Here is a 19,216-nt window from a genome sequence, read left to right on the forward strand (position 1 = left end):
AAACCATCAACAAAACAACAAGAAAGCCCACTGCATGGGAGAACATATTTGCCAATGTTATCACCGATAAGGGTTTAATATCCAACATTTACAGGGAACTCATACAACTTAACAAAAGGAAGAGAAACAATCCAATCAAAAAATGGGCAAAGGACCTAAACAGACACTTTTTGAAAGAGGACATACATAAGGCTGAGAGACATATGAAAACATGCTCAAAGTCACTAATCATCCAAGAGATGCAAATCAAAAGGACAATGAGGTACCATCTCACACCTGTCAGACTGGCTATCATCAACAAATCAACAAACGACAAGTGCTGGAGAGGATGTGGAGAAAAAGGAACCCTAGTTCACCGCTGGTAGGAATGCAAACTGGTGCAGCCACTGTGAAGAACAGTATGGGGTTTCCTCAAAAAACTAAAAATGGAATTTCTGTTTAACCTAGTTATCCCACTTCTAGGAATATTTTCTCTAATATTAAGTATTGCTAGCTTAGCTCATTTTTTTTCAAATTTCCATTTCCATGAAATATCTTTTTCCATCCCTTTACTTTCAGTCTGAGTGTGATTTTCCAACTGAAATGGGACTCTTGTAGACAGCATTCGTATAGGTCTTGTTTTCTTATCCATTCGGCCATGTTACAGATTTGATTGGAGCATTTAATCCATTTATACTTAAAGTTATTATTGATAGGTATATAGCCATTTTATTAGTCATATTTATGTCCTTTTTCGCCTTATTCTTCTTAGAAAAGCCCATTTAACATCTCTTATAGCATGGGTTTGGTGGTAATAAATTCCTCTAACTTTTTATCTGGCCAGCTCTTTATCTTGACTTAAATTTTAAGTGATAACCTTTCTGGATAGAGTAGTCTTGGCTGTAGGTCCTTGCTTTTTATCACTTTGAATATTTCCTCCCAATCCATTATGGCCGGCAAAACTGTTGAGAATCAGCTGACAGTCTTATGGGAGCTCTGTTGCATTTAACTAATTGCTTTTCTTTTTATGTTTTTAAGATTTTCTATCTTTAACATTTGGTATTTTAATTATGATGTGCCATGGTGTGGGACTCTTTGGGTCCATCTGTGCTTCTGGACTTGTATGTCTATATTTTTTGCCAGGTTAGGGAAGTTTTCAGTCACTATTTCTTCAAATAAGTTTTCAAAGCCCTTACTATTTCTCTTCTCTTTCTGGTACACCTATGAAACAAATGATGTTATTCTTAATATCCCTTAAACTATCCTCTTTTAAAATTCCTTTTGCTGTTCTGATTGAGTGTTTTTCACTACCTTGTCTTCCATAATATATACATTTTCCATCCTCTTAACTTTAACCTATTTAACCGATTTTCATCAAGCCTAAAAAGTAATTGGTCTTTATTTCTTTATATATAAATGTGCCTGTGCCTCCCTGGACACATACTGATCTGCTTGACATTTTTATTAGCCTTTTGTGTGTGCATGTGTTTCATTTTGGATAATTTCTAGAACTATGTTTTTAAGATCATTCATTTTTTCTGTAATGTCTAGTGTGCTATTCATCCCTTATCATGTAATTTTTTATCTCTCACATTGTAGTTTTCATCTTTAAAAGTTTGATTTGAATCTCTAGTATATTTCTTCTACCTTTTCAAACACATGAATATATTTATAGTAACTTTTTAAAATATATTTTATTGATTTTTTTATAGAGAGGAAGGGAGAGGGATAGAGAGTTAGAAACATCGATGAGAGAGAAACATCGATCAGTTGCCTCCTGCACATCTCCCACTGAGGATATGCCCGCAACCAAGGTACATGCCCTTGGCCGGAATCGAACCCAGGACCCTTCAGTCCGCAGGCCAATGCTCTATCCACTGAGCCAAACCGGTTAGGGCTATAGTAACTTTTAATAACCTACTTAGTAATCATGTCAGTTGAACCATTTTTGCATTGGTCTCAATAGACTGATTTTTCTCATCATTATGGGTCAACTCTTCCTGCTTGGGAGCCAGGTAAAAACTCTCAAGCACCATTAGGTGTTCTGGGAAATGGTAAATTACTGCAGATAGTATTGATTCTCTTGGAAATGCTTGTTCCGTGGGATCAATGCTGCTATTAGCTTAGGGTGAATTTTTTCCCCTCTGCTGTGCCAGTGTCCTGAGAACTCTGCCTGATTCTCTATGAAGCAGAGGTTTTCCACTCTGATCGGTGGGCACACAAACTCTGCCGCCCAGGCTTTTTCAAGCCCCAGTGATTTTCCCTTCCTCGTAGTTGTTTCTCCAGCGTCAAGCAGTTTATTCATGCAGAGATGCTAGTCAGTACTCAGTACTCAGTGGAAGACTAGAGGTCTCTGGTGGCTTTCTGCGTAGCTCTCACCTTTCTGTACTCTGACCTGCAGACTCTTGCCTCTCTGGTGTCTCCAGGCCTCCAGGTCTGTCTTTTCAACTGAGGCAGACTGTGGGGCTCAGCCTGGGCCCTCCCTGGGCTGTAGCCTCGGAAGGAACTCCCTCTAGGCAATAAGCAGGGGCTCACCTTGGGTTTTGTGGCCCTCACCCCGCCCCCGGATCCCTGTCTTGTGCTGTTCCATGTCTAATATTTAAAAATGGTGTTTCAAGTTTTTGGTCAATTTTCAGGTGGGAAGGTATATGTGGTATATTACTCCATCTTGGCTGGCAGTAAAAGTCAGACTTGATAAGTCTTGTTACCAAATTGGAATGGCTGGTAGTTCTCTCAGAAGTGACCATGACCCGTCCTTCAACTTCTCTGGGAGCCGCCCCTTCATGGATCCACTCTGATCACTAGTTGTCTAACTGGCAGGAGTGCTGGTAATGCAGGAATAGAAACCCCCACAAAAGAGTGCTCCTATTCTTAACCTCTAGGTGATGCACCATATGGCAGAATGGAAAAAAGATGTCAGTGGGGGGAAAATGTCAGGGAATGATATTTGTACAGAGGCAAAGAACCCAGGGTGGCAACTCTGTTTTTGCTATAATCATTATCGGTTTTTACGGAGAAGCTCACAATATTTGGCTGGACTTGACACTGGTCATCTCCACTTTATATACATTTGGGCGGTAGGCACTGTCATAGGGAAGGCCTTCTTTGCCTCCAGTACACAATCCTCTCTTCAGATGCCCTTGGGGTCCACACAGCCTTCCCGAGGTTTGGAAGCAGATAGGAGCGCCTGGATGTCAGCAGGCCACTCTCACCCAGGAAGGCTGAGTCACATGCTTAGAGGGTCACTGGTTATTTCCTAAGGTCCCACCACGGTTGCTGGCTGACAGGCTCTGTGCCACTGTTGGCCCTTTGAGCTCTCAAAGTCCCTCCAGGGCAGTTTGAAGTTTTAATCTTTGTAGCAGCAGCACCTGGAGCCTTTCCCATCCCTGGCCTTCACCAGCCAAAGTGCTGTTTTCTGAAATATAACAGGTTTGTTCTGGTTGACAGAGATGATCATAGGGGCTGTGAGGAGTGGGACACACTTGGAGGATCCTAGGTCCTGAGGATGGCTGGGGTTTCAGGTTCTCCTCCTCATTCCTTGGCTGCGTGCAGAGGGCAGTTGATCAGAGCACTGCCAGGGAGGGAACCTGGGAAGAGTGCAAGGGAGGAACTGCAGCTCAGACAGAAAACGGACACTGCACAAACCCTCTGCAGGTCAGAGTGTATGGCGGAGTGGTCCTCCAACAAAGCCCCTGTAATCACCTTTGAAGGGTTTCTCTTTACCTGTCCCTGCACCTGACTTCCCAGAGCCTGGACATCCTGCCCGACGACAACACTGCTGTCACAGTCTTCTCACCCAGAGCACTGAGGTGTTTCTCAACTACGCTTCTCAGCTTCCCCACGTGCAGGGCCCTGTGCTGCTCTTGAGACCAGCTAATTAAGAGTTACTTTTGCCTCTTACCTCTTTATAATTGATGCTACTTCCCCTTATTATGATTTTTAAAAATATATTTTTTATTGATTTCAGAGAGGAAGGGAGAGGGAGAGAGAGAAACATCATTGATTAGCCGCCTCTGCGTGCCCCTACACTGGGGATGGAGCCCGCAACCCAGGCATGTGCCCTTGACCAGAATCAAACCGTGACCTCCTGGTTCCTAGGTTGACACTCATCCACGGAGCCATGCAGCAAGGCCCCCATTATTTTTATATAGTGCAATTATGTCCCTCCCTCAACAATAAAATTATAAAGCTATTAGAGAATAAAGAACAACAAAGAAGAGCAGGGAAAATGGATTTAGATAGCGTCGGTAACAAAATGACTTGGCAGACAGGTGGAAAGAAATCTCCTGAGGACCTTGGAAATTCTACAACTCAGTGCTCCAGAGAAGGGCAAGCTGACCCAGGCCCCACGTCTGACCCACCGCCTGTTTTGATAAACAGAGGTTTATTGGCGTAGAGTCACACTCATCTGTGTACAGACTGTCTGCTTTCGTGCTACAATGGCTTTGGGGAGTAGTTATGACAGAGAACATATGACCCGTGAAGCCTAAAATATTTACTGTCTGGTCCTTTATAGAAAAAGTCTGCTCCTGCCTGGTCAGGAAACAAAAATATTAGAAGTCTGATTCTGATGGAAAAATTCTGAATTCTGACTTGGCAATAATACTGAAGCACAGATTCCATATATCATATGTGATATTTCTCAAAGACTGCTGCTGAGGCATATAGGCAATTATTAGTCAGTTTTCAGATGTAAAAATTTGGTCATCATTAACTCGGGAATTGTTTCATTCTCATTTTAGAAACTAGATGGTGAAAACGCAAGCATGAAGTTTGCAGGTTTGTCTTGTGTCTTTCTGCTTATCATTTTTCAAATTGACTTTGTACAAAATGATGAAAGTCCTAGGAAGCAAAGGAGGAAGATGTATTACAGAAGACTGAAGAAAAGTTCTTCGCCTAACCACAGGTCCAGCAGACAGCCTAGAATTCAGCAAACAACAGTGGTGATGCCAGCAGCGGCACTTCCCGTGGTTAACTTGCATTCTAGCACGGAGGAGGAGTTTGAATCCTTTTTAAGTTTTCCTGGAGTAGAATCGAGCTACAATGTGCTACCAGGTAAGAAAACAGTACTAGAGAGGGGGGGGGGGGGGGGGAGAGAACTTCCATGAAGATAATTTTTAAAAATCAAGCTTATCTTTTGGTTTAATCTACGAAGAAATTTTGAATTAATTTTAAAAATCATGCATAGAATCCATTTATAAAAGTATTGGAAAATAGATAAAGTACTTAGTTGTCCTACAACTATATTTATAAAACCATAGTTACTATTTTGTTTTATTTCTTTCTAGCCTGTTTACTATGCAATGTATTTTAGTTGTAATCATAACAAAGATAATATACATATAAATTTGTAAACTGCTTTTAACTTTCTATATTACCTAAGATATAGAAATAAATGATACAGATGATTCTATAAAAATGGATATTAATTTTAAATCAATTTTTTTCAACAAAAAATGGAATTAAGCTATTTTATTTTATATAGACTAAATTACTGAAGTTTTTTATAATTTCATTAAAAAATTATTTTCATTTATTTCAGAGAGGAAGGGAGAGGGAGAGAGAGATAAAAACATCAACAATGAGAGAGAATCACTTATGTTTCTGCAGGCCCCACACTGGGAATCAAGCCCACAACCCAGGCAGGTGCCCTGACTAGGAATCGAATCGTGACCTCCTGGTTCACAGGTCAATGCTCAACGACTGAGCCACACCAGCAGGCCTAAATTATTGAATTTTTAAAGGCTGGAAAGATTGGAAATGATGTCAAATATTTCAACTAGCCATATTTAAGAACACTTTAGTATAATGATTTCAAAGTCCACATTTTTGCAGATTTAGAAGAAAAAAATAATTATATTGTATATATTACCTTTACATAAAATTTCAAAAGACGTAAGGCAATAACACCACATAATATTCTGTGGCCAACACTTCATATATTGTCTCAAGGAAACCAAATGCTTCTACATGATGGATGGTATTTCTACGAAGTTAACGGAAATAACAAAATGTCCACGAAAATATACAACTTAGGTCACATTTACAGGATGACCAGGAAGAGTCAAAGGCATGATGCTGACACTGTCCCCAGCTGCTCAAGCGCGAGGAGCCCCGCGTCCCTAGCGAAGAGGACCGACACCCACCACTCGCAGCGCAGTGGTGGAGAGCAGTGTGCGTGATGTGATCTCAAAGCTGCTTACAAATATGTAATGGAGGCAAGTTTGCATAAAAACACATAGATATGTATAAACATTTCTCAATTGTCCTAAAATGCTTTCCAGTGGTTTTATAGCACTTTTTAAAAAATTGCAGCTAAATGAAATAATAAAAAACTTACCATTTTAACATTATAAAGTGTACAATTCAGTGGTACTTAGTAAACTCACAATGATGTGTAACAATGATCACTATCTAGTTCCTGACCAAAAGGAAATTCCAAAATATTAAGCAGTCGTTCCCCCTAACCCAGCCCTGGCAACTACTGAACTGTCTCTAAAGTTTTCAAACTCTGGATACTTCATATGAAAGGAGACATCTGCAGCCATTGGTGTCTGGCTTCTTCCACGTTAGTATAATGATTTCAACGTTCATCCATGTTGTAGCATGTGTCAGTACTTCATCCTTTTTATGGCTGAATAATATTCCATTCTACAGAGAGACCACATTTTGTTTCTCCATTCATCTGTTGATTGACATTTCGGTTGTTCCTGACTTTTGGCTACTGTGAATAGCAAGCTATAAACGCCTGTAAACAAGTTTCTATTTGAACTCCTGTTTTCAATGTTCTTGGGTATATAGAAGTGGAACCTAGAAGTGGAACATGGGGTACCTAGGAGCTGGGCCATATGGAAATTCTATGATTAATTTATTGAGGAACCACCAAATGTTTTCAACAAAGTGACAGACACCATTTTATATACCTACAAGCAATGTTCAAAGATATCAATTTCTCTGTACCCTTGCCAACATTTGTTATTTTCCATTTTTTAAAATATAGCCATTTTGTGGATATGAAGTTTTGTTTTACTGTGTATTTCCCTAATGACTAATGATGTTGACCATCTTTTTATATGCTTATTGTCCATTGTACATCTTCTGAGAAATGTCTAGTCAAGTCCATTGCTCAATTTTTTAATTGGGTTGTCTTTCTGTTGTTGTTATGAGAGTTCTTTATGTATACTGTGGCTATTAGGCCTTTATTAGAGAATGATTTGCAAATATTCTCTGCCATTGTGTATGCTGTCCTTTTACTTTCTTGATCATGTCCTTTGACGTATCAACATTTAATTTTGTTAAAGTCCAATTTATCTGTTTTTTGTTGCTGGGCTTTTGGAATAATATCTAAAAACCCAAAGTCATGAAAATTTACATCTATGTGTTCTTCTATGAGTATTGTAATTTTAGCACTTATATGTATGTCTTTGATCCATTTTGAGTTAATTCTTATATTTGGAGTGAGGTAGGAGACAACTTCATTCTTTTGCATATGGATGTCCAGCTGTCCCAGCACCATTTGTTAAAGAGACTATTTTTACCCCAACTGAATGGTCTTGGTCCTCTTGTCAAAAATCATTTGACCAGAGATTAAAAATGGTGGCAGAGGAGGAGAAACCAAGATGGTGGCATAGGTAAACACCAAAAATTGCTGCCTCCCACAACAAATTCAAAAATACAACTAAACGACAAAACAGAGATCACCCAGAACCACAGGAAGGCTGGCTGAGTGGAAATTCTACAACTAGAAGGAAAGAGAAAAGCACACTGAGACTCAGAGGAGGCGCGGAAGTAAAGTGCAGCAGTAAGGAGGCGCACGTGGAAAGAGCTGACAATGGAGGGCACGGTTGTCCTTTTCAAGCTCCTGAAGGCCCAACTCCAATTCTGGGCTAGTCTCTGGGGACCCAGACTCATAGGGGGAGAAACTGGACTGTCTGGCATCTGGTAGAACACAAGGGCGGCTTTCTCTCAGAGCTGCTTGCAGCGATTACCACGGAACAGTAAGACCCGGGTCCTCTTAGGGCAGGAGTGAGGATCAGCCATAGCTGTTTGCTCCGCCCTGTTGATTCCCTGAGACCCTGCCCCACCCAAGCTGCCAGCAGAGGATTTTGCATATGAATGGCCTGGCCCTTTGCAATCTAAAATTACCTAACAAACTGCAGCTGGGCCAGAGAGACCCAGAACTTCCAAAAGAAGGCCCAAGGCCCCACAGCAGCTTGCATTGCTTCACAGCTGGGCTTCATCTGGGCACCTCCAAACCCCAAACAAAGAAAAGGAATCTGCAGATCTCTCCGTAGCTCCTGCTGGGTAGCCTCAGGCAGAGGCTAAATTGGTACCTCCTTGGAGATCCAAGAGCCAGTGTACCCAGTGGTCAGAGTGGGACCATACAGATTACAACTCCTCAGATCCATAAGGGACACACTCAGGGGGCAGACGCAGTGAGCACCAAAGCCCCACTGAAGCAAGTCTTGCCCCAGAACGGTGTCTTCAGCACAGAAGTTCTCCCACTGTAGACACAGCTGATTCTCACAGCCAATTGCCTGGAGGTCAATTCCTACTAGTGTTCTAGGTGTTCTATAGGGCCCAGTGGCTCAGCCTCCCCAATTACCTAAGGTGGACACTCTTGGTGCACCCCCTTGTGGGCTTTGTGCACAGTCTTGTTGTAGTTAAGCCTTGATTGTTGTAGGTATTACTGGGAGGAATTGACCTCCAGGCCAATTGGCTGTGAGAGTCAGCTGTGTCTATGGTGGGAGAACTTCTGTGCCGAAGACACTGTTCTGGGGCAAGACTTGCTTCAGTGGGGCTTTGGTGCTCACTGCGTCTGCCCCCTGAGTGTGTCCCTTATAGATCTGAGGAGTTGTAATCTGGATGGTCCCACTCTGACCACTGGGTACACTGGCTCTTGGATCTCTAAGGAGGTACCAATTTAGCCTCTGCCTAAGGCTACCCAGCAGGAGCTACGAAGAGATCTGCAGAATCCCCTTCCTTGTTTGGGGTTTGGAGGTGCCCAGATGAAGCCCAGCTGTGAAACCATGCAAGCTGCTGTGGGGCCTTGGGCCTTCTTTTGGATGTTCTGGATCTCTCTGGCCCAGCTGCAGTTTGTTAGGTAATTTTCAGATTGCAAAGGGCCAGGCACTCATATGCAAAAGCCTCTACCTCAGCTTGGGTGGGTCTCAGGGCATCAACAGGGCAGAGCAAGCAGCTATGACTGATCCTCAGTTCTGCCCTAAGGGGCCCGCATCTCAGTGTCCCGGTAATCGCTGCAAGCACCTTTGAGAGAAAGCCGCCCTAGAGTTCTGAGTTCTGCCCGCTGCCAGACAGTCCAGTTTCTCCCCGTTTGAGTCTGGGTCCCCAGAGACACACCCGGAACTGGAGATCAGAGCAGTCGGGGGCTTGTGACTCCCTCCCGATTCAAAAAGACAACCGCATCCTCAGTGCCAGCCCTTGCCACATGCGCCTCTGTACCTCTGCACTTCTGCACCTCCTCTGAGTCTCAGTGTGCTTTTCTCTTTCCTTCTAGTTGTAGAATTTCCACTCAGCCAGCCTTCCTGTGGTTCTGGATGATGTCTGTTTTGTCTTTTAGTTGTATTTTTGAATTTGTTGTGGGAGGCAGCAATTTCTGGTGTTTACCTATGCCGCCATCTTGGTTTCTCTCAGGCACCCTCTTAAAGGGCCAAACACAAAATTCCCTGTGGAGTCGCCTACCATGTGCTCTGCCAGAGGGAGGGCAGAGTGGACTGGAGCTGTGTGAGGAGAAGCCAGGATTGGGGGCTCTGGGTTTAGAGCTCAGAATGCAGACACCCCTGTTTCTTGTGCTGAGTCATTCCCTCACACTGCAGAGGTCATCTTTCTCATGCAAACATTTGCCTTGCCTGAGAGGAAGACAGTTGACCCATCTTATTGGAAAATACCTTGCCCTGTGGCCATGCAAGAGACTAAAAATAACAATTAACTTCCAGGCAGAAACAACTGCCCCACCCTGTTGCATGTGGCCATTCAAGTGGAATCCTATCAATCTGTAGGCAGAGGTAGGCTCTGGAGGCTTTAAGTCTTTGCCTGATATAATTAGTCAGAAATAGCGTTTGACACTGTCCTGCACTGGAGATTGAGAGGCATAATGGATCTACCTAATACACAGCCACAAATCCAAAGGGGCAGTCAAATGAGGAGATAGAGAAACAACTCCAAATGAAAGAACAACAGAATTCTCCAGAAGAAGAGATAAATGACCAGGAATAAAAAATTTATATGAAACATAGAGTTCAGAGTAATGATAGTAAAGATGCTCAACAAAATTAAAAAAGGTATAGTAACTACGAAAGAAGATCAGTTGGAAATAAAGAATGACATAGCACAAATAAAGAACACATTGGAAGGAACACACAGTAGATTAGGGGAAGCTGGGGATCAAATCAGTGAATTAGAAAACAAGGTTGAAAAAAAGCACTCAATCAGAGAACCAAAAAGAAAATACAATTAAAAAACAGGAGGACAGCTTAAGGGAGCTGTGGGACAATGTGAAACGTAACAATATTAGAACAGCAGGTGTGCCAAAAGAGGCAGAAAGGGATAGAGAACACGTTTAAAGAAATAATGCAGAAAACGTCCCTGACCTGATAAAGGAAAAAGTGAAACAAGTTCAGGAGGCACAGAAAACCCCAAGCAAGAAGAGCCCTAACAGGCCCATGCTCAGACACGTCATAATTAAAATGCCAAAAATTAAGGGACAAAGAGGGGATCTTAAAGGCAGCAAGTGAAAAGAAGTTACCTACAAAGGAGCTCCCATAAGGCTCACATCTGACTGCTAATCAGAAACTCTACAGGCCAGAAGGGAATGGCATGAAGTGCTCAAGGTAATGAAAAGCAAGGATCTGAAACCAAGATTACTACATCCAGCAAGGCTATAATCCAAAATAGATGGTCAAATAAAGAGCTTCAACAAGAAAGGCATGTCCATTTTCACCACAGTACTAAAGTGCTAGCCACAGCTATCAGACAAGAAGAAGAAATAAAAGGCATTCAAATTAGAAAGGAGGAAGTAAAACAACCATTATTCGCAAGATGACATGATGTTGTATATAGAAAACCCTAAAGTCTCTCACAAGAAAACTACTAGATTTAATAAATGAATATGGCAATGTAGTAGGATATAAAAATCAATATCCAAAAATTGATGGCTTTTTTTATACACCAATAATGAATTCTCAGAAAGAGAAACTAAACAACCAATTCCATTTACCACTGCAACAAATAAATTAAGATACTTAGGAATAAATTTAACCAAGGAGGCAAAAGACCTGTACTTGGAAAACTAAAGGATGTTGAAAAAAAAAGACAGAAGAAGATATAAACAAGTGAAAGAATATACCATGTTCATGGATTCATAGAATTAACATAATTTAAATGTCCATACAATGCAAGCAATCTACTATTAAAACACCAATGGCGTATTTCACAGAGCTAGAACATATGCTCCAAAAATTTATATGGAATCAAAAAAGACCCCCAAATAGCTGCAGCAATTTTGAGAAAGAAAATGTTGGAAGAATCACAATATCAGATTTCAAGTAATACTACAAAGCCACGTGGTACTGGCACAAGATCAGGCATATAGACCAATGGAACAGAACAGAGAACCCAGAAATTGACCCAAGACATTACGCTCAATTAATATTTGCCAAATGAGGCAAGAGCATGCAATGGAGTCAAGAGAGTCTCCAATAAATGGTGTTGGGAAAATTGGACAGAAACATGCAAAAAAAATGAAACTAGAATGAACTTATATCATACACAAGAATAAACTTAAAATGGATAAAAGACTTAAATGTATGACGTGAAACCATAAAAATCCTAGAAAAAACCATAGCCAGCAAAATCTCAGACATCTCTCATAGACATATGTTTATAGATACATCTCCTAAGGCAAAGGAAACAAAGGAGAAAATAAACAATGGGATTAACCTCAAAATAAAAAGCTTTTGCACAGCAAAAGGAACCATCAACAAAATAAAAAAGGAGCCCACTGCATGGAAGAACATATTTGGCAATGATACATCCAAAATATAAGGAACTCATACAACTTAACAATAGGAAGATAAACAATCCAATTAAATGGGCAAAGGATCTAAACAGACACTTTTCCAAAGAGGACATACAGACGGCCAAGAGACATATGAAAAAATGCTCAAAGTCACTAATCATACAAGAGATATAAATCAAAACGACAATGAGGTATCATCTCACACCTGTCAGAATGGCTACCATCAACAAATTAACAATGACAAGTGCTGGTAAGGATTCGGAGAAAAAGGAACCCTTGTGCACTGCTGGTGGGAATGCAGACTCGTGCAGCCACTGTGGAAAACAGTATGGAGTTTCCTCAGAAAATTAAATATGGAACTCCCATTCGACCCCGTGATCTCACTTCTAGGAATATATCCTAAGAAACCTGAAGCACCAATCAGAAAGAATGTATGCACCCCTGTGTTTATAGCAGCACAATTCACAATAGCTAAGATCTGGAAACAGCCCAAGTGCCCATTAGCAGACAAGTGGATAACAAGCTGTGGTACATTTACACCATGGAATACTATGCAGCTGTAAAAAAGGATCTCTTACCCTTTGAGACTTCATGGAGGGACCTGGGGAGTATCATGCTAAGTGAAATAAGCCAGAGAAAGATAAGTATCACATGATCCCACTCATATGTGGAATCTACGTAACAAGATAAAGTGAACAGAGTGGATCCACAGACATGGAAGCATGGAACAAAGTGCAAGATCTCGGAGGGAAGGAAGGGAGGGTGGGGGGTGGGAGGTAATCAACCAAAGAGCTTGTATGCATATATGCATGGCCCATGGACACAGACAGTGGGGTGGTGAGGGTCTGGGGCGGGGGGGTCAGGGGATGGGCTGGAGGAGTCAATGAGGGGAAAAGGGAGACATATGTAATACTTTCAACAATAAAGAATTATTTTTTAAAAATAAATAGAAGCAAGCAAATCTTTGTAGTTCAATTGAAAAAAAATCCTTTGACCATAGTAAGGTAGTCTCAGTATTCCATTGGCCTATATGTTTATCCTGAGGCCACCGCTGACCATTGCAGGTTTGTAGTAACTTTTGAAATATCTAAGAACAAAATATCAATTTTGTTCTTGTTATTTTTCTTCAGGATTTTTTTGGATATTCAGGGCCCTTTGTAATTCTCTGTGAATTTGAGGGTAAGCTTTTGCATTTTTGCCAAAAAAAAAGCTGTTGGAATTTTGATGGAATATAGGACTTTTATAATCAGGAGAAACATTATGTAGATGTGTTTCTTCCACGCAAGGAATTGGGTGGTGGGAGTGGCCCAGGGCAAGCGTCTCCGTCTCCGGGGGAGCTGGCAGGGCTTGGGCTGGACTGAGTGGGAGGGAAGGACGGGACACATGTGAGACTCGCTTGGGAGTGCAACCTGGGGACAATGTGAGATATTAGGTCGAGTTACTAGGAATGACACTAGGGCCAGGACAAAAATGTCCCTCACGTGTCTGCGCCTGTATGACAGCCATCCTGCGGGTGAGGATGGAAGCGCAGGCCAGTCAGCTCCCAGGAGAGGAGCAGAAGGGCAGGGGCGGCGTCCACAGGCTCCGTGGGGACCTCTCCCCGCGGGAGCCACGCAGACGCCACCTTGTGTGGTTCTAGGTCCCGCCCAGGCGGTGACCGCACCAGGAAGTAAGTGTCCGGTGCTCTCTCCTAGGGCGGAAGGGCCGCTGCTCGGTGAACGGGATGACCATGTACAACGGGGCCGCGTGGTCGCCCGAGCCCTGCACCACCTGCCTGTGCGCCGCCGGAAGGGTGCTCTGCGACCGGACCAGGTGCCCGCCTCCGCCTCCGCGGTGCCTGCGCGCGGCCACCCCCGAGGGCGAGTGCTGCCCGGTCTGCTCGGACTCCGGTATAAACGTTCAGCCCGAAGTATCACATGCGACTCGGCCTTGCCCTCCCGTTTACTTGCACTTGCTCTAATTTATGATAAAGTGGTCGTCAGAATACTTAAACTATTGGCACAATGACGACAGGCGTAGAAATTCTTGGGAATGATACGGGAGGGCAGGCAGAAGGGCTCCATTCGAGCTGCGGGAAGAAGGCGGTGGGCCCCGCAGCCGCGCTGAGAGGCCGTGAAGGGTGCGGGCAGTCCCTGCCCAGGGCGCCGAGGCCTGCCGGCTCCTACCGCTGGCTCCCTGTGGCACGGCGATTAGCCCAGACGCAGAGGAAGAACTCGGTGAGCAGGGAGGCTGGTCGGCGTCCGGAGCGTGTCCCGCTCCGGCCTGCTGGGCCCACGGTCACCAGGCGGCTTGGTTGGCTGCTCACTGACCCAGGGTCCCCGGAGGCTCACCCCTGAGGGAGGAGAGGCCCCTCAGGAGAGAGGCCAGCCTGGCCCAGCCTTTTGAAATACAAACCCAGGGAAGCAGGCACGAGAGGCACTGGGTGTTGTTTCCTCATCTGTGGCCAAGGCTGATCACAGGCAGGTCTCCTGCCAGGAAGAACTTCAGAATATTTAGAAACTGTACTCTGGTGGATACTACCAACTATTTCACTAAGGTATTATGACTTTTAAAGTGTTAGAAAATCAGTGTTTAATAAAATTGACTCCTTGAGGGGTGAAACATAAAACTTACAAAGATTCAGAAATTCTCATTTTTCAAAGGAGCTGAATTATTCCTAAAATGCTGTAGTTATTTTGGAAAAATAAACTTGGGTATACAGGAAGGATTTTAAATGTTTTAATATGATAGCTTTAGCTTCCTTCTGCTCATTTTTTTCTATTCTCCTTTTGTATTTTCTGCTAAAGATGTGAAAAAATAAACACTTTATATTATATACTGAATTGAAATCTTAAGTAATCCTTCAAATAATTATTCTTTGAGTTCTTTCTAGGGATGATTTGTTTAGTATTAAATGAAGGCAAGGAGAGGCTGAATACATAGTTTTATGTATTTGATGGAAGGAAGCCTGGACACTGAGCTCACTCCTTCCTAGAAGTCCCAGAGGGCGAGGCTGCAGTGCCAGCCACGCCTGCCCGCCTTTAGCAAACACAGTGACAGCTAATTCCGATGTGGGCCAGCTGTGCACTGCACGCTAGTTCTGCTCTCATCGCCATGTAGCAGTACACAGGGCTCTGATGTGCGTCTCTCGGTTAGTTAAGCCAGATGTTTTCTGTAAGTCTCAAGAAGCAAAATGACTTCAGTAGAGTCCAGGAGAAAAAACGACCTTTCTAGCAAAGGGTGCTTTTAGACTCATGGAGCTGAAAGGAAACTGGGGAAAAAAATAATAAATCTATAAACAAAAGCCAATTTCACTACCATAAGCCTGAGAGTGCACACATTCTTGCCTTATCAACAACCCCACTAATAAACAACGGGGCTACTTATCATTTTACACCCCCTGTAGTTACCAGGTAGAATGACACCTGAGTAGAAATAGTAAAACCTCAGGTAAAACAAAAATTGTCTATAATAGATCTTACAGCAGAAATAGTTACTATTAAAACTATTCAAGCAAAAATTTTAAGATGCATTTCATGTTTAAACTGTACTCAAATACCTGGAGGGAATACTCACTAGCCTCCCTTTTGCTATGATTCTTCTTTTATTCATATCACAATGTGCCCCTGCTGCCTCCTCCGTGCATGGTCGGAGCCTCCTACTCACAATCAGTGCTAGAGCGTTAATGACTTTTCTGGTGATTCTTCAGGACAAAGAGAACCTCCTAATTCACATCATCGGCAGCGGCCACCTCCTTGGGTGAACCTGAACCAAGCACTGAGAAAAGAGGAGCTTCCGGCTGAGGAGGCTGAAGGAATGAAAGAAACTGAAGACAGGGAGCAAAAGAAAATGAGCCCGGAGCCTGGGGACAGAGGAAGACTTCCTGGCCAGGGGCAGCGCAGCAGGGCTGAACAGAGGCCTGGAGAGAAGGGCAGGCAGGCGCGTCCCCACAGAAACACAGCCAGGGAGGTGGAGGAGGAGGAGGAGGAGGAGGAGGAGGAGGAGGAGGAGGAGGAGGAGGAGGAGGAGGAAACCAGAGGTGTGTTACAGGTGCTGTCCCAACTCCCAGCCGGTGCTCCTCCCAGACGCAGGCCAGCTCTGCCCAGCGGGTGCTCTCTGTCCTACAGAACCATCAGCTGCAACGATGCAGACCTCGCCCAGATACCACCGCTGGCAGCACCCGAGGTAACAAGTCTGGAGCTTGCTGGTAAGAGATGTCGATGTCCATTTCATTTTTAGCTTTAAAAGTAAAATAATTCATTCCCCTATGAATGTTATATTTTAATCTCGTAATATAAGTGGATTCTAAACAGACTATTTTCGCAATCTTTAAACACAAACGTTGCAGAAGAGGTAGGTGTTTTACTACAGTATAGCATAATTGGATATAAAGCAGAGTCCTCCAAATCCAACCATGATTTCTCATGGACTCCTTTAAAAAAAATGTTTTTATTGACTTCAGAGAGGGGAAGGGAGAGGGAGATAGAAACATCAATGATGAGAGAGAATCACTGATCTGCTGCCTCCTGCATGGCCCCTACTAGGGATCGAGTCTGCAACCCGGGCATGTGCCCTGACCTGGAATCAAACTGTGACTTCTCGGTTCATGGGTCAACACTCAACCACTGAGCCATGCCGGCCGGGCTGGACTTCTTTCTTAAAGTCAGCTTTACTGAGGGTAACTTTCATGGAGTTAAACTTATTTTTAGCATGGTACTGAGTTTTGAGACATGCATATAGTCAGGTAACCTCTGCCCAATTCTTCATGTCCCTCTGTTCACAAGCCCTAGCCACCAGGATGTGTCTGTGTCTGTAGTTTAGACGTTTCCAGACATATGAGAACGGGGTCACTAGGCACACGGCCTCCTTAGCTGGCTTCCCCCATCACACTGCTTTCGGGGTCATCCAGGCTGTTGCATTTGGTCAGCATCTTGCCCTCCCTACTGCTGAGAGCTGTCTGGATGAACCGGTGGTACCAGCTGAGGCATCTGGAGTGTTTCCAGTTGGGGGCAGTTCTGTGGTTATGAACACCCACATACAGATGTCTGTGGAGACCCCTGTTTTCTTCTCCCTGGAGTACGTGCCAGGAGTAGGACCACTAAGTGACACAGAGATGCATTTAACTTGCATTCTGTGTCCTGTCAGCTGTTCTCCCTCATGTTAGCCATTCTGGTGGACATGGATGGTCCTGACCTTCTACTCCTGTGTTTATAGGGCCACCTGAAAAGGTCCTGAGTGGAGGAACAGCATGACCAGGTTTGGTGTGGCTGGCTGGCAAGGAGGCTGGGCCAAATGGACAATGGTGATATGGCCCATGAGGGGTGGCCCTGCAGATGCAGGGGCCGCAGGGGCCACAGGGTCTAAATGGGGTTTCAGACATCCTGGGGGAAATCACAGCAATAAACTACCATCAAAATAATAAATGATGATATAACATCATTTATACTCAACAGGAAAAGTCTGACACCTTTGCTCAGGATGGCCAGTCTGTGACAGACCCCTCTGCATCATGGCCTCCTCACACCACGCTCTTGTGACCCCAGCAAAGCCCCTCCTGTGCCCGCGTGCCAGATGTCTCACAAGAAAGCTTGGTTTGCGAAAGTCTAGTCTTATGATGGTGAATGGCCGGTGCACACATGGTCTTGGTTTTGCAGGAAGGTCACACTGGTTTATATTGTGCTTACTCTATCTGGGAAGCTCATTTTCTGAGTTTAAAACCACTGACTACTGTACTTAACCAAGTGTCAAAACAAAACCCCATAAAGTTAAGGCCCGTAGGAACTTCTGTAGATCACAGTCATGGGAGCAGAACCTCGGATCTGGAGGTGATGAGATTATCTCCCCATGCCGCTGATTTAGGGACTGAGCCTGGTGCTCCAGAAAGGCAATCGACACGCCCACAATGTCGTTGATTAATTGCAGGGTTATAGTTGTGAGCCAGGGCCTAAGAAACGCCAATGGGAAAAGATGAAGAGCTATAGAAACCATAACCTTCTAGAAACCATCAGTCATACGATGCCCAATGCTCACAGCATGGTCTAGCAACCACACTCCGGCTGTTTTAAGCAGCTTTATCTAAACCCTGAGGTGTGGAGCATGGCAAGTCCTCAGAGTGCACGTCCTGACTCTGTGAAACAGGCTAGCCCCAGATGTTTACTTTTCTAAATGTGCATCCGCTGATGCGATATGCCTCCCGGAGGCCCATGCTGTGAGTATTGCTTTTTCATACAGAGAAGACTCTCGTTTGCTCTCTGTGCAAATGCACGTGTGTGTATGTATTGGCACATCGGTCTAAAACACAACTGTCCCGTCCTAGGCAATTCCATCACCTCCATTCCCGACGAAGCATTTAATGGACTACCGAATTTGGAAAGGCTTGATTTGAGCAAAAATAGTATCACCTCTTCAGGCATAGGTCCAGAAGCATTCAAGGTAAACCCACGTTCTGATTTGTCACAATCTATTTAGATTGCTTTCCCATGACTGGTACTGGCAGTGGTGGAGATGGGGAAGAGAGGAAAAGCTGCATGTTTACCTGGTAGCATTCTCCTAAGTGGTGAAACTTTCTTCCCTGATGTCCCTAAACTGTACTGAAGCTTTACCTTGAATAGAGCCTGTTATGTCACATGTGTCACATGTGCCTTAGAGCACCAGACACCGCACCAATAACAAAATAAATGTATTAAATTTATAGAGTAGTTTTCCCCCACGTTGCTGAGAACATGTGCGTGAGGTGCTCCAGGGAGGAAGGGCAGGATCTGGAAGCTTCCCAAACGCTGGGTGGCAGCGCATGTGAGCCCCTGCTCTGGGCCAGGTAGCACTGATGAAGGGACACGTTAGCAAGAGGGCATCTGAAAACACAAATGGACTCAGGGTTCAGGTTGGGAAAAGAAGAGGGAAGAAGATGGGAAACAGCACAGAATAAATTTCTGAAAGACTCAGATTTGACATTTTTTTTCTCTAAAAAGCAGAAAAGAAGAGAGGATCAAGGAATTTCAGAGAAACAAATGCAGAAGCAGGAAAGGAGACGGCTGTGTGTACACAATACTCACAAATAGGTGTGCTTGCAGAAGCCCCAGCACCAATACCACAGCCACTGGGTCAAACTGCCCCCTCGGGCAGGCCTGTCCCCTCCTTGCAAAACTCCCTCTGAGGCACACAGTTCCTGGCTCACACCCCCATTCGGGGCTGGCAGGTGAGAAGGTCCACACTCATACACAG

General features: G+C 44.0%; 2 protein-coding genes across 5 annotated transcripts in view; one reads left to right on the forward strand and one right to left on the reverse strand.

The window, feature by feature from the left end:
* The window catches only part of LOC118657345 (centromere protein P), a 255,966-nt gene that overhangs the window by 41,829 nt on the left and 194,921 nt on the right, over nucleotides 1-19,216 (reverse strand). The window lies entirely within an intron of this gene.
* ECM2 (extracellular matrix protein 2) overlaps nucleotides 1-19,216 on the forward strand; it is a 66,801-nt gene that overhangs the window by 20,185 nt on the left and 27,400 nt on the right. The window contains exons 3-7 of one of the 2 annotated variants that reach the window (XM_036311215.1): nucleotides 4,722-5,034; nucleotides 13,711-13,905; nucleotides 15,705-15,934; nucleotides 16,046-16,202; nucleotides 18,312-18,427. In XM_036311215.1, coding sequence (XP_036167108.1) covers nucleotides 4,746-5,034; nucleotides 13,711-13,905; nucleotides 15,705-15,934; nucleotides 16,046-16,202; nucleotides 18,312-18,427 — 987 coding nt within the window. In that variant the 5' untranslated portion in view covers nucleotides 4,722-4,745. Of the gene's footprint in view, nucleotides 1-4,721; nucleotides 5,035-13,710; nucleotides 13,906-15,704; nucleotides 16,203-18,311; nucleotides 18,428-19,216 lie in introns of both variants that reach the window. The other variant, XM_036311214.1, reaches the window with a different exon arrangement.

This window comes from Myotis myotis, unplaced genomic scaffold, assembly GCF_014108235.1.
Source record: "Myotis myotis isolate mMyoMyo1 unplaced genomic scaffold, mMyoMyo1.p scaffold_m19_p_52, whole genome shotgun sequence".
Taxonomy (NCBI): Eukaryota; Metazoa; Chordata; class Mammalia; order Chiroptera; family Vespertilionidae; genus Myotis; species Myotis myotis.